Genomic DNA, 14,374 nt, shown 5'->3' with positions numbered 1-14,374 from the left:
TATCTCAGTAGCTCCGCAGCACCCTGGTGATCTGTTATGACTTTATCGATGCAGTTGCAACAGGGCTGATGAAATAAGAGTGAAACCTCCAAGGCTCCGCTTGCTCCAAAACTGCCTCCCCTTTCTCCCCAGCTGCAACTGCTGGAAAATCTACGTTCGCGCAGGATGCTGCGGGGATGCATCTGAAAGCAACGTGTGCCCTTGCCCCTCTGCGTCTCCTCTCCCCGTGAGCTCTCCCCTTTTTGCAGCTCACCTGCAGGACGCCGTCACCAGCCCCTGGGGCAGAGCCCAAAACCCCACGCACGGCACCAATACAAGCAATATTATCACCCAGCCTCAGGAAAAAAAAGAGCTTTTAGATGGGTCCGGAAGAGGTGACAGGTAAACGTTAAGTTATTGTGCAAAGAACTTACCTACTTCACCTTTCAGAGAAACCGGGCAGCTGGTTTTATTTTCTTGCCTATTTGCAATCTAGCTTTACTGATCTCAGGGAGAAAATCATAAACTACAGTTCAGGTTTCAAGTAGACAGCACAAGAGTGGAACATAACACAAAAACAATGGTAAAAACGAAGAAATTTTGCAAAACACATATATTAGAAAAAGTACACACTGTTACCTAGTCTAGCACGAGGGACAAGCAGTACCTGCTAGCATTTTTGTTTTTCTACCTTATTGATCTTGCAGCCCACAGGAACTCTATTAGCAAGAGCAATAACGGAACCTGCTTGGGAATTTTTATCTTTCATCAGAAATTTCTCAAACAGGAGTAATAAAAGCTGGAAGATTTTCATGAAAATCTTGCCTTGGTAACCCAGGGAAAAGCTGTTTATAAAACCCATTGAAGACATCAGTCTGTCTCCACGCAAGTTTTGACCTGACAGTGTCCCTTTTATGCAGACTCTAAAGCTGATGAATAATGCATGTCTAGGGTAAACCAGCAATATAATATTCGCTAATGGTTACCATAACAGAGAAACACGGACTGCGAATAAGTAATTTATTAACCTCGAACCATGTTGCTGCTTGAACAGAGTACACGTCTCGGCTTTGGGCTCCCAGAGCATAGGTGGGAAGTTTGCTCTGGAGGCGAAGCCAGGGCACGCCGAGCCGAGCCGAGCCGAGCCGAGCCAGCGGCACGGCCAGCGCTGCCTCTGCATCCTCGCGGCTGAGACCCCCCGCTCTCATCACACGCTCCCAGGGCCCGGCCGCCCGTGGGAAGCCCACAACCCCGGCGCTCGCCGTCGGCTCCGGCCGCCTTCTCAGGCGTGCCAAAATTTGGCCGGAGCCTCTTTTTGCAGCCCACCCCCCCCATCCTTTCCCCAAGGCTGGATGCCTGCCTAATTGAGTATTTATTTATTTATGCATTTTCCCAGCAATTTGCACACGCTCACGCGGGGAGGGCGAAGCCCACAGCGGCTCCCAGGGCAGACCCGAAAAAGCTCAGAGCGGGGCTGCGCCCTCGGCTCCCCGGAGAAACGGGGCGGAAGCGGGAAGCAGCCCTGGAGGGAAGGAGGCGGCGGAGGGCGAGGGGGGCTGGCGCGGCGGCGCCCACCCCCTCGGCTTCTGTGCACGCGTCGGGCAAGGCGGGGGGAAACTAAACCCAGCCGGGTGCAAAGAGCGGCCGCGCGCGGGCGGCTGCAAGCTCCCCGCTGCCGCCGGTGCTCAGCGCCGCGCGCGGGTCCCTTCCCGCGCCCCCCCGCGCGCTGCCCCGTCCTCCCCTGCCAGAAAGCACCACCACGTTTCTCCAACCACCACCGCGTGCAGCATCTCGTTTGGGGTGGGAGGTTTTGCCCCAGCCGGAGCAACCGCCCACCGCGGAGCGAACGCCAGCGCTCCCCTCCGCCGCTCGCTGCTGCGCCGCGCTGCAGGTCGGGGCCGTTGCTCCGGAGCGCTGGATCTCGTCGGACATCTACAGCGCCGCTGGACCTAGGCGAAAAGCGGCTCCCGAGCGCGGAGCCGCGCGGAGGGCGGCAGCGCCGGCGCGGGCCCGAGGAGCTCGCGCGAGGGTACCTGCGCGCGCGGCGACTATTTGTGTCGTTTCGCTACCCGCTCCGACATCTTCACTCGCAGGGCTGGAGTTTTGCCTGATCGTTTTAAAGCACACCATAATTTTCTGTTTTATAGAGTGCTTGCAATTACGCTGATGGCCACGGGTATAAAGCCCAGGTTTCCAGAAGTCACGAAGAAGAGACTCCAGCTACCACCATCTCCTATAAACCAGACAAATGCACTTTCAGATCTAGCTCATTCCTCTTGCTGCTCTTGCTCGTCTCCTCTAATTAAACTGCTTTGTTAGTTCTCAAGAGATGGAGAAGTAGACAAAAAACAAAAAATAGTGAAGGACAGGGCCACTGGAATCTCCTGTTGTTTCTCCTGACGCCATAGGAGTAATTCCAGCCTTGAAACTTGCCCTACTGATGGCAATAAGGGCTGCATTGCTTTGGGGAAGGAAGCACCTGGGCCACACCATCAAAGCGTCCCGTTAATTAGGAGGTTGTTGGATAAATCTTGCTCTCGCCACTCCAGATTTTGTCCTCTCACGTTTTGTTAACTCCTTGAAACCTCCCACGATGGATTGCTTCAGATCAGAGCATTTCCCAAGCTACTTGTGCAAGTGCTAAATGTCCCTCTCGGAAGGCAGGAAAGCAAATGTTAACTTCTTCCACCCACACTTGTAGCTAGGGAAGGCAAAGAAGTACAGCAGAAACAGCCAGGTTAATCCATCTAAGCCCATACGAAGCCCAGGCAGTTTAGCAGTCCCAGTGATGCAATCCCTGGCCAAGAAATCTCAGGAGATGGAGCCAGGGTGCGGGGACCAGTATCAGAGCAATCCTTAGGGAAAGCGTTACTACTGCTCCGAACACCATCAGCCAGCAAGGATCCACCTTTTCGCACCTCGAAGGTAGGGATTTACTTCCCAAAACACACTAACATAAACCAAACCCCCAAAAATCAAAGGTAGGGAACCATTCATCAGAACAAAAGTGCCCGCTGATGTCTCAGCACCAGACCCTACCTCCAGTAGTGACCTGGGCCAGATGCTTCAAGTAGAGAAGAAAAAGATATCCATGAAACCCCTTGGAGACACAGTTGTGGAATATCCACACTTAATCCCAGTGGCCAAAAAGAGGCTGGATCTCAATTAAGCACGATATTAGCAATCTTTCCCACATAACAAAGTTCTGGATATGCTTCCAACCCTTTCAAAGCCTGTTAGGTCCCAGGAGGACCACACTTGGGGGGATGAGTGCCCAGGGCTTTCAGAAGGTCCATGGGATTATTTTCCCCCTTAAAAGCACTACTGAAAATGAAATATGACAAATTCGAAGAGCTCTGAGCTCTGTCTGGGACCGTCAATGCTTGCTGTCTCTACGTCTTCTGCAGCGGGCTCATCAGGCGCACTGCGTCCCATCTCCTCGGGGCTCTGCCCCCAGGAAGCCCTGTCCTTCCAAGCTTTCTCGGAGGAGGAAAGATTGCTGCTTCCTGGATTATTCCCAATACTTGCCTATTTCTACTATGTTATTTTTGAGATATGTACTAAGCATCCCAGGGCAGAACCTCACTACAGATTGTTTTCCATCCTCTTTCCCGCTAAACTGGTTATTTTCCCAGCTCTTCCGACCGCTGCTGCCCATCAAACCAACACCACACGTCCACAGCTGGCGTAAATCCCAGGTACCGTGCCGCTCGCGCCCGGAGGCGACGTCCTGCCCTTCCGTCGGCACCGCTGGCCCCGGCCGGAGAGCGGAGCGAGGCCCCCCCCAGAAAAAACCCTGCAGCGCTGCAAGCCCTAAAACAAGAGCCAGGCCGCGGATAAAAGCTCCCTGTGGATCCCGGGAATCACTCCGAAGCGGCCTGACCCTTCCTCAGGGCTGCTCTGGCCAAGCCATTTCTGCTTCAGGTTGTTTTAAATTCGAAACCTGCTTTGATTCAAGCCAAAAAGTTTTTTATGCTAAACAGAAACTGAAAGTCTCCGGGATCTGGCAAACAGAGACGACAGCAAAACCGCGTCTGCAGGGGGGAAAGGCGGCGCAGAAGGGGAAAACTCGGCCGTGGCTGCTCCGGCGCGGGTTTTTCCGAGCCTCGCGCTGCCCCGGAGCAGCGGCGGCACGGGAAGCTTGGAAATGCTTAAATGGCGAAACGGGTGGAGAAAAGTAAGGACAGGGAGGTCAGGATGTTTAAGGTTCGTTTTTAATCCCTGCCAATGAATTTCCGTTCCGTGCCAAGACTGAAGTGAACTGCTTTGATCTAAAAGGAAAAAAAAAATAAAAAACAAAACCAAAACCCCAAACGCACACAGATTCTTGGCTTCTGAAAACAAGATAGATGACAAAGGAGGGAACTACGAAGAAAACTAACACTGCGCAGCTCTGCTGACAGCAGCGCGCTCAAATCTGCCCCTCTCTTTTGAACAAGAAGAAATTTGGAGGGGGCCGATTGGGAAATAATAATTAGTACGGCCACGCTTTGCAGCACCCGTGGGCAAGCATTCCTCCCTCGTTTAAGATCTCCCACCGGCAGCCACCACCGTTTATAGCAGGTTTTGCACATTTATCGATCCCCTCTGAACTTCTCCCGGGGGCAGGGGCACGGTGCCGGGGGGCTCCAGATGTGACCCCAGCAGCCCTCTGCAGCGTGCCAGACCTCCCACTTCCGAGCTGGCCTCTGCTCTTCTATTTATATACCCACCCCAGCGGTCCCTTTGCTTTCCTAACCGTTGCCAGACGCTGAGCTGGCCTTGTTTTTTTTTTTATTTTTTTTTTTTTTATTAATTTCCCCTCCGGTCCTTTCGGATCCTGTCTCCCTCCCGACCTCCCAGCCACCGGCAGGTTCGAGCGGAGATGTCAGCTCGATCGCGTTTAGGTTAACGCTCCTACAAACGGCTCGATTTACGAGTCCAACCACCGTGCTGCAAGCGGGGACGCAAGCCCGGCTGTCGGTTTAAGCATCCTCTCCGACGTCCCCGCGCAGCGGTGCTAAGGCTCCCCCGCGTTTCGAGGAGAAGAGCTCGCTCGAGTCTAGCGACGGACGGCTTGCGCCCCGCCACGCCGTCCCCACGCCGTCCCCACACCTCCCCACCCGCGCCGCCGGGATGCTAGCCACAGCAAAGCCCGTTCGCCTGGGAGGAACGGGCCGCACCGCGCTCCTCCTGATCCCAGAGGAGGAGCTGCGAAGGGCCACGTCGAAGGTGCTTTCAACGCCGACGTTAAGGAACTAAACGCACGCCGAGCTGTTTGCAATGCCAGGCCCGCTAGCAAGTTTAAGATGCTCCCAGGGGAGCCTGAATTTTGTTCTGCTTGCACACCAGCACATCCGCCAGCAAAAACAGAGAAAAAAACCCAACCGGCCACCTTAGGCAGGCGTCTTGCGTGAGGGGAGACCACCCCGAGGAAGGACGCCAGCTGCCTCTGCTCTTGCTGGAGGCACAGCACTGCCATGAACACCAAACCTGTGCAAATCTCAGCCCATGGGAAGTGGCAAAGGGATGAACAGAGGCACGGGGATAAACACCAGGCCTGGCCCACGGACGTGTACCGAGTTATTCAGAAACCAGGCTGGCGATCTGGAGCCTCTTCTCCAACCCTGCTGCAGCCACGAGGCCAGATCCATCCCCAGGCTGCACCGAGGGCACGACTTTACCTGCAGGTCCGAGGAGGGAAAGGAGAGAGACGAGCTCCATCCCTGCAAAACCCCTCCTGCAACACCCGCTGGCTTTCAGCTCCGTTCCCATGCAGCAGGGCGCTATTTATAGAGATCGAGGCAGCTAATTATAGATAGCAGCAATCAAAACAAAAGGAGGCAAATGCTTTGCAATCTAATTGCGTTTGCCACTCACGCAGCCTGGACACAGTCCACCTCCCTGGCTCCATCATCTTCCTCGGCGCTATTTTTGCAGCAGCTCCCATATAGCTCTGCCGAAACCTCCCGGGCTGCCTCCCCGCTGCAGGGAGCGGCGGTTTCACCAGGGACCCGCAGCGGGTTTTACTAGGAGGCTTTAGACCTTACGCAGCGTGCGACCGAGTCAGAGGGCGCCAACCTTCAACGCCGGTTTGGGCATTTCCCCCCGGACAAAACGTGCTCGGATGCAGCCCGCAGACGGGGCAGCAGCTGGGCTGGTTTTGCACGCCATCCTGGCACGGGTCCTTTCCTTCACCTCGAGTTACTGGGCGTATTCCCTCCCAGGCAGGGCTGGGCTCTCTCCCTGGGGCCCAGGGACTTTGTCCTCCCCAGCTTCACTTCTCCTAAGGTGCCAAAGGTCTAAACTACTCTTGGGTGATTCTTCCACCAACAAAACAAGTCTCCGGACACGTTTACTGAACGCTGGGAAAACCAAGGGAGTTGGGGGGGGGGGTTAACTGAGCGAGCTGCGGGACCGCAGCGCGACCGCCTACGTGACCGCCCCCCCGGCGGGGCCAGCGCTTCGAGCCACGCAGCCGCCGAAGCTCGGGACCGAGGAATTTCTGCACGTCGGAGCAGGCTCTGCTCACCCAGGGCTGCCACGGAGCTGGGAACAGCCTGTTGGCAAGTTCCCCAAATAGCTTTAGTTTTAGGTAGAGGGGGAAGGCGGCAGGGGGGTGTGTGTGTGCATTTTGCTTCGGTTTCCCAGAGTCCAGGCAACCTCTATGTTGATCCCAGCATAAGGCTGGGGCTGTTTGCAAGAACAATATCCAGCTCGAAAGAAGGGAGCCGCAAGAGACCCCGGCGTGGCGAGTCTGGCAGGGCTCAGCCCAGGACGTCCGTAGCACCAAAAGCTAAATAGGAAAACCAGTGTCGTGAAAAGCAAGCTTCCCCGAGAGCCCGAGGAGCAGCCAGGGCACGGGGACTGAACCAGCCGAACCGCTCCCTAGCCCGCGATTCCCAACCAGGAACGCCTCGCAATCTCGGGGACCCTGGTCCAGTTAAAGGCCCGAGGAAGGGGGCACTCCAGGCGGGCTGGCTTTCCGGGTGGCCTCACCGCCGTTAGGGTCAGTCCCATAACCAGCACGCCGAAGAACACGACTTCTGGCTATTAAAAAGCAAGCCACACCGTACGGCCGGTGATTCGGTAGAGGAACACGTTACAGCCTTACTGGTCCCCGCGCCGTGGGTGCTGCCCGCCCGGCCTCGCCTGGGGCCGGGCACCATCCCCGGAGGGCTCCCGGCAAAGCCAACGGATGGGGAAAGGGGCAGCGAAAACGCCGGGGAAGACCCGGCATTCCTCCCTTTAACCAGCCGTGCTCTCAGCGCGCCCCAGCGCAGCTGCTCGAGGCGGGGAACGTGCACTTGCTTCGCCTCCCAGCTTAGCCCAGTTGTCAGAGCGGCGGTGCCAAATCTCCTACTCCTCCGGATACCTCTCTGCTTCCAACGTCGGTGCCTTCCCGACGCGTGCGCACACACCCCGTCCGGCAGACGGGAGTCAGACGGTATTTCGGGCTCTCCGTCGGAGGAGGAGATTCCAGCGTAGCCGCCAGCTGGACCAGCCCCAGCAATTTCCACGAGCGGCCCAGCCCGGGGAAGGGACCGCGAGAAGCGTCAGGACGCTGCGCCGAAGGCCTGGCACGGCCGGATCCGGCCGCCCGGCCCCGGCATTAACCACAGCCCTTCTCCCCTCTCCGCCCCAGCATCTCATTAGCTGCTGACCCCGGCTCAGAAGCAGACGTGCCCTCCGCTCACGCGGCGCTCGCTGCGATGCGCGGCGCGAGGAAGAGGAGCGGCTTCTCTCCCGGTCCTACGCCTTCCTCCGCCCCCCAAAACGCTCGCTTTTAATACGAGCAGAAATTGCCAAACCCGCAAAATTAATGTCTAACAGGTTCAAGCCAGAGCAATTCAATCCACTCTTGCAACTGCCTGGGAGGTCTCAGGCCAGCTGCCGATGGGCTCCCAGCCCCTCCGCGGAGCCCCTGGGCACGCAGGGCACCGCGGGCTCCGTCCGTCCCTGCTGCAGCGCGGATCCCGTATGCCAAAAAAAGAAAAAAAAAAAAAACAATCAAATAAAAAACACCAAAGGAAGGAGCCGGGCCAGGCTGATGCCCAGGGGACGGGGAGCTGCAGACGCAGGCGCGGAGCAGAGCCAGCGGCAGCTTTCCCCGCGGCAGTCAGGTGCTCTGCGCTGCAGATAAACGCAGACCCCTGTCTCGCCAAGCACAAGCCGAACGAAGCTCTCCGCTATTTCCGACGGTTTCTCTTCCCGTACCATTCATTCCCTTGTGCGGACAAGCCCAAGGGCCCTCGGCTCATTCCTGCTGTGCACAGGAGGGCTCGGCCCGACCTTGGGAGCGGGCTGAGTTCACCGGGAGCTGCATGGAACGGCCGCGCACCCGAGGGACTCTGCGGCCCGACCAGCTTCCCGGGCAGAGCGGCGTCCTGAGCCTGCAAAGTCCTTTCTGGCTCCATCCGACACTTTTCCTGCAAACCCGGACAGCACTTGCCTTTCTGAAGGGCCAAAGCCCCCCGTGCCAGCAGGGTACGGCCGTAACTTGCTCCGGATGCAAAACCCCATCACAAACCGTTCCCCACCGCAGGGCAGTGTATTTATTTCTCCTCCCACAGTTTTTACTGCTGGTCAAGAGCAGCAGAAAGGGAGGGAACCTGCCCAGCGCGCGAGAACCGCGGGATACGTCAAAGCAAACAAAACCCAGGAGAGATCTGTCCCCCCCGGAGCCTGCCGGGATCTGAACGCACAACCTCTGATTCACAGCGGGGACAGAAGAAAATCACTCCTCTCTTGGCTGCGGGTCTCATCCAGAGACGCTCAGCACCTCCCCAGACAGGTACAGCCCCGGCCGGCGAGTCAAGGTCTCTCCCTGGAGAAGACCCTGGCTGGGGGGGGTTTAGCAACGACGAGGGTCTCGAGCGGGAACTTCCATCGCAACGCGCACGGTTTCCCCCCAGGGCCGGGCGGAAAAGCCACGCACGAGCTCTCCGAGCCCCGCAGCGCGGGAAGAGCGGGCAAGAGCTCGGCACGCGCGGCCCCCCCGACGGCGCGGGTCGGCTCCGCTGGGCGCAAACCCGGCGGGGCAACCGGGGGCGCGGGGCGAGGGGCACCGCTGCCCGGCCGGAGCGGTGGCCTGCCGGCTCCCGCCGCCTGCCCCATCCCGCGGCGGCCGGGCTGCAGCGGCGCCGGGCACGGAGGGCTCAGGGACTGGCATTTTGGCGGAAAAACCATCTTCCCCCAAGGTGAAACAGCGGATGCTCCGCAGGACCCGCGTGCGGGAGGGAGCAGGCGGCCGCCGTGCCGCGTCGCGGCCGAGCACTGCGACACCTTTAAAGCAGCCGGTGCAAACGCCGGCTTGGAGCGCGGGGCCGCGCTTTCGGGAAAGGTCAGGAGGGTATTTTTACACGGTGCGTCAGGCCTCGGCGGGGAGGGCAGAGCCGCAGCCGTCTCCTCCATCTACGGCCTCGGCGAGGCCACAGCAAGATGCTCGCCGGGCTCCTCCCGCGGTCGGCTCTGCCGCGGGACGCCTCGCTTTCCGCCGCCCGCCCCGCAGCGGGGCCACCCCAGCGGTCGCCAGCCATGCCAAACCCTCTGGGATAAGCTTTCCGTGCCGGCAAGGCACGTTACCGGTTGCAATCCTTAAAGGCTGAAATCCGGCGGCAGAGCGGGACCTGCAGGGCTGCTGCAGCACCCGAGCGGGGCTGGAAGGGGGGGGCGGCTCGGCAGCGAGCCGGCACCACGGCATCTCGCGCTCCCCTGGACGCCAGCTGACGGTCCCCACGTTCACATGCTCTCCTCTTACTCTCTTTCTGTTTGTTTTTCCACCTTCTCCCTGTAAAGCCCTGCCAGCCCAGGAGGTGCCCGGAGAACCGGGGTTTGACCCCTGTGCGCTCACATTCCCTGGCGGCACGCGGGGCCGGGAGCTCCGGGGAGCAGAGCGCAGGGCCGGGGCACCCGTCGCCTGCTCCTGCCCGGGCGCACGGCAGCTGGCACAGGTCACCCAGCCCGGAGTGCAACGCATCCACTGGCCTCTCCTCTGCCACCCTCCTTGGCTCGGGGTATTTCCATATGCTAGCCGAAAGCACCCTGCTTTCCTGCCGCTGCAGCACACGTAACACCCCCCAGCGAGAAGCCGGGTCGCAGAGATACCAAAAACGTCCTGAAAGTCTCCACAGCTCCCGAGATGTTTAAATTATTTAGGGGACTTGGACCAACCCCAAGAACAAATACAAACAAACCAAAAAGGCCCGAAACTTGAGACACGTTCGTTCTGCTTCCACGCGCAAAGGCAAATTCATCGGCACCGTCCTCCCCTCCCTGCTTCTAGGGGTCTTGGCAGGAGGCGAAGGGGCGCTGGACTCGCCGCGGGGAGCGGAGATGCCGTTGGCAGAGCTCGGCCTCCGCTCCGACGCCAGCCCGAGGGCGCGGGGCTCAGCCGGGCTCGAAGCCCGACCGGGGTCTCGGCGGAGAGACGCCGAGCGGATCCCTTCCCCGCCTCTCCCGGGGAGCATCCCCTCCCCTCCGCGACGCGCCCGTCCCCGCCGTGCCCGTCCTCGCAGGCCGCCCCGGCCGGGCACACGCGGGCACCCCTTCCTTCCTTCTCCTCCTCCTCTTTCATAAGAGAGGAAGGCTCCCCGGAGCAGTGCAGACAGCGGGAATCCCGCTCCCGGGGAAGGGCGAGCAGTGGGAAGGCGTTCCAGCTGACCTACTTTTGGCAGGCACCGCCGCAGGAGCACCTAGTTCTCGGAAACAGCCAAGATATTTGCCTCTCCCAGATCCTAACTGGCACCGAGGAACAGCAGGGAAATGAGGGCTGGAGACTTTGGGGGCAGGATGCCAAACCACGCAACCCCTCCGATGCCCTCCCACCGGCGCTGGGTCTACAGGCAACGCGCTCCCACTCCTGCTCAACTCCAAAACCACACCGGCATTTCTCCCCGCGGCGCTGGCAATCCGCGGCTTGGCCATAAAGCCTCCAAGGGATCACAGGGATACTGGCCAGGGCAAACCCCAGCAATGCCGAGGTGCAAATCGCAGCGTTGTGAGGTCGGATCCCAACTGTCAAACGCAAGCCACGTCCAGCCAGGCAGGATCCACACATCTCCAAAAGGCCTGTGGTCCTCTGCACGCCCACCAAGCCTGGCCTGGTTTAGGTCACACCCAAAGAGTAAAACCCTGCACGAGTCCAGCAAACATTTCCTCGTGCTGTGTCACGGGACAGCTACCAGGCTCCTCCAAGGATCTCCCCGGCACGATGGGAGAGGTGACCCCACATCTGCAGCATGGGCAGCCTGTCCCCCCGCTGCCCCAGCAAACCCCATGGCTCTGACCACCAGCCACGTGCCTCCACCAAGCTCCACTTACCATCTCGTCGAGGGCATAGCGCAGCAGGCCGTGCTCGTAGAGGATGAAGAACCGGCGCTGCCATTTCTGGAAGAGAAGACAGCGATGCTGGTTAGTGCAGCGCCCACCCTTCTCCAGCCCTAGCTGGAGAGGAACCCAGCTGCTACGGGCTAAGCTAGGGCAAGGCTCAGAGGAGACAAGGGGAGAAAAGGCACGGAAACCCCTTCATGCTTGGGGACTTCTGGTGACAACGTGACACAGGCTTGGCATGGTGGTACCTAGCGGTACCTCAGCTCGATTTGGATGGTGGTTGCGTCTTTGGAGGCAGCACTGCCCCCGCCATCCTGCCTCCCGTTGCCGATGCCAGCCTCCCCCAGCCCCGGTGCTCTGCTGGCACTACTGTTTGTGCAGCCGCACAGCAAACCAGATCAGAGAACTGATTGGGCTGGAAAACTGCCTTTTTTGTGCGTGTGTGCGAGGCTGTTTTTCAGCCAAGAGCAAAAACTGGTTGAGCAGGCTGAAATAAAAAGGTCCTAGATTCATAGCTTCAGTGCAGCAATTCTTATCTCGCTTTTCTAGGTCCTTCAGGCAAAGTCCAAGGTGCCCAGGGACAAGCAAGCCGCAGAGGACCCTGAGGATCTCTGCATGGCCCAGCTTAGCAGGCAGCCCCCGCTCCAGGGGAACCTGGAGTCCCAGGTCCCCGGGGCGTTGGACCAGCCAGCCCGACATCCCCGGCCTTCGTGCCCCTACCCCAGGAAGGTGTTCGAGGCTGGGGACAGAGGCACAGCCACCGGCCTCGTGCTCCTGCGAGCAAACGCTGCCTTCTGCCGCGGGACACCTCGGCAGACTAAGAGGACCAACGGGCAGCGTGGGCCCCAGCTTTGGGCTCCTTGCCCTCTTGCCTCTTCTCAGCACCTAGGCTGCAACTCCAAGTAACGCCCCACATCGCCTGGGTTGAACCCACAGACTGGTTGCTGTCCACTGGTGGGGGGGGGGGGAAGATCTTCATCACCAGCAGCTCTGAGGGCCCCTCTGCCGCACGGGCGGGTGGGTGACCACTGGTGTCCCTCCCACGCACCAGACAGCCGTGTCCCGGTGGCCACGGCAGCAAGCCCCCCAGAGAAGCAGCTCGGGGACGGGCTGGCAGTCCTCCTCGCAAGCCAGCAGCGGAGGGAAGGGAGCCCGGCCCGGCCCTCGTGGGCACGGCGACCCGCAGCACGTCCCCCCGGGACTCTCCTATCAGGCAGATGCGCTCGGCAGAAGCTGAGTTTGCCCGTCTCCATCTGCAGGTCGCTGCACGGGTGCACTTTAAAGCCTCTGCAAGCTTCCAGCAATCGGGAAATCGTCTCTCAGCCCCATCCCTGCTGCGGGGGCACGTCGGTGCTGAGCCGCAGAGCGCAACGCAGACCCGTCTCGGCCCCACGGAGCGGAAACCCTGTGCCGTCCCGAAGCTCCCAGCACGGGTCAGAGCAGCGCAGCCCACAGCCCACCAGCTTAAGACCTTCCAGCACGGGGGCATCAAAAAGCAGCAGCAGCAAGAAATAAAACCGCCCGGTCCGAGCCCGAGCAGCATTCCCCAGCCTGCCGCCCCGCACGGCCCGAGCCCGGCGGAAAGCGGGTCGAGCCGCGCCGACGCGCGCCCGGCGCTGCCGCCGGGATGCCGCGGGGGGCCGGGTGCTCGGCGGAGGCGTGGGGCAGCCGGCGCCACGCACGCCGGGGGCCGGGCCCGGCCCCTGCCCACCCTTCCCCAGCCCGGGGCAGAGGCTGCTTCACTCACCCGGGAGCGGTGGACGGGGTTGTCGAAGTCGGTTCCTTCCGGGGCCAGCAGCAGCCAGCCGCCGTAAATGGGTTTGGCCTGCAAAGAAACAGCAGAGAAAGGTCAGCCAGAGCCGCGGAGGAAAAGAGCTGGGGCCAGCTCCGCGCCGCGGCCGCCTCCGACAGAGCCCGCGGGCTCCCAGCGGCCGAGGCCGAGGCAGCTCTGCAAGCGCGAGCTCCCAAGCACGGGCAAACTCACCCCCACCCTCAGCCGGGAACACGACGCTCGACCGCAATCGCGACGTTACGCGCCGCGCGTAAACGGAGCGGGACGAGCATCGGGAAAGACGGGAAAAAGCAGCAGCACCGAGCCCGCCTCGCCCAGCTGCTCCGGCAAGGCCTCGCACCGGGCACCGACCGCCCGCGTCCCCCCGGCCCGCGGTCTCACGTGCCCTCAGCAACGTGCCTCTACTGCAGAGAGGCAGCAAACCCCAGCGCAGAGCTTGCGTTTCTTTTTTATTATTATTAATTTACAGAGGAAAAGCTCATCGAGCAACGGCAGTTTTCCAATTCACAGCCAGGCCCGCAACCTGTTTCCTGCACTGTGCACATCCAAGTACCCGCTTTCCCGCACAAGCATCCCCTGCCAGCTGCCCTTTCCCTACCACCGCTTTGAAACAGTCAACAGCTTAGCATACAGGAAGGTCAGATCCAGGCAGAGGAAAAACAGTTCATTCAGCCGACTGCAAAAAGAAAGGGAAAGAATACCCGGAAAGAAATGCTGTTTATCAGCGGGAGGGAAAAAAAAATTTTTAAAAAATAAAAAACAGGCTCTTTCCGCGGCTGGTTTCTGTGCAGGAGTCGCCGGAGCTAAGCAGAAGAGCCAGTCCTGCCGCCGGGCCCCGGGGAAGCGGGGCAGCCGCGCGCCCGCCGTTCCCACGCCGCCGCGGCACGGGGCACGCCTGCCCCCGCGCCGTCCCAAGGGCACCGCTCCCGCTGCTGCAAAACATCGGCTAAGCCCCGCCGGATGCCACGGAGGGCGGCCGGACCTCCTCTCCGGGGACCCGCCTTTGCACGGCCGCTTTTGGGTCAGTTTGCAGCAGCCCGCAGCCTCCGGAGACATTGGGAGCCCGGGATGCACGTCCTGCGAGTGCCTACACCCAGCCCCAGCAGCGAAGAGGAGGACACGCATTTCAAGTTCCTCTTGAAACTATTTGGTTAATCTTGTTGCTTTTTTCTTTTTCTTTTTCTTTTTTTTTTTTTTGGAAGCTTAAAGCTGTTCCCAGTTCAGTACCTCCCCTAGATTTCTCCTGCCAGTTTCTGTGGTTTTGTAATGATTAAAAAAAAAAAAAAAATAAAG

At 59.9% G+C, this 14,374-nt stretch overlaps 1 protein-coding gene across 2 annotated transcripts in view; it reads right to left on the bottom strand.

Moving 5' to 3' along the window:
• MPRIP (myosin phosphatase Rho interacting protein) overlaps positions 1-14,374 on the bottom strand; it is a 94,252-nt gene that overhangs the window by 70,770 nt on the left and 9,108 nt on the right. For both annotated transcript variants that reach the window (XM_062587939.1, XM_062587938.1), the window contains exons 2-3: positions 13,037-13,114; positions 11,281-11,346 (exon numbers count right to left, since the gene is read on the bottom strand). In XM_062587939.1, coding sequence (XP_062443923.1) covers positions 11,281-11,346; positions 13,037-13,114 — 144 coding nt within the window. The remainder of the gene's footprint in view (positions 1-11,280; positions 11,347-13,036; positions 13,115-14,374) is intronic.

Source organism: Rhea pennata, chromosome 15 (genome assembly GCF_028389875.1).
Source record: "Rhea pennata isolate bPtePen1 chromosome 15, bPtePen1.pri, whole genome shotgun sequence".
NCBI classification, from domain to species: Eukaryota; Metazoa; Chordata; class Aves; order Rheiformes; family Rheidae; genus Rhea; species Rhea pennata.
This window is presented reverse-complemented; position numbering and strand designations above follow the sequence as displayed.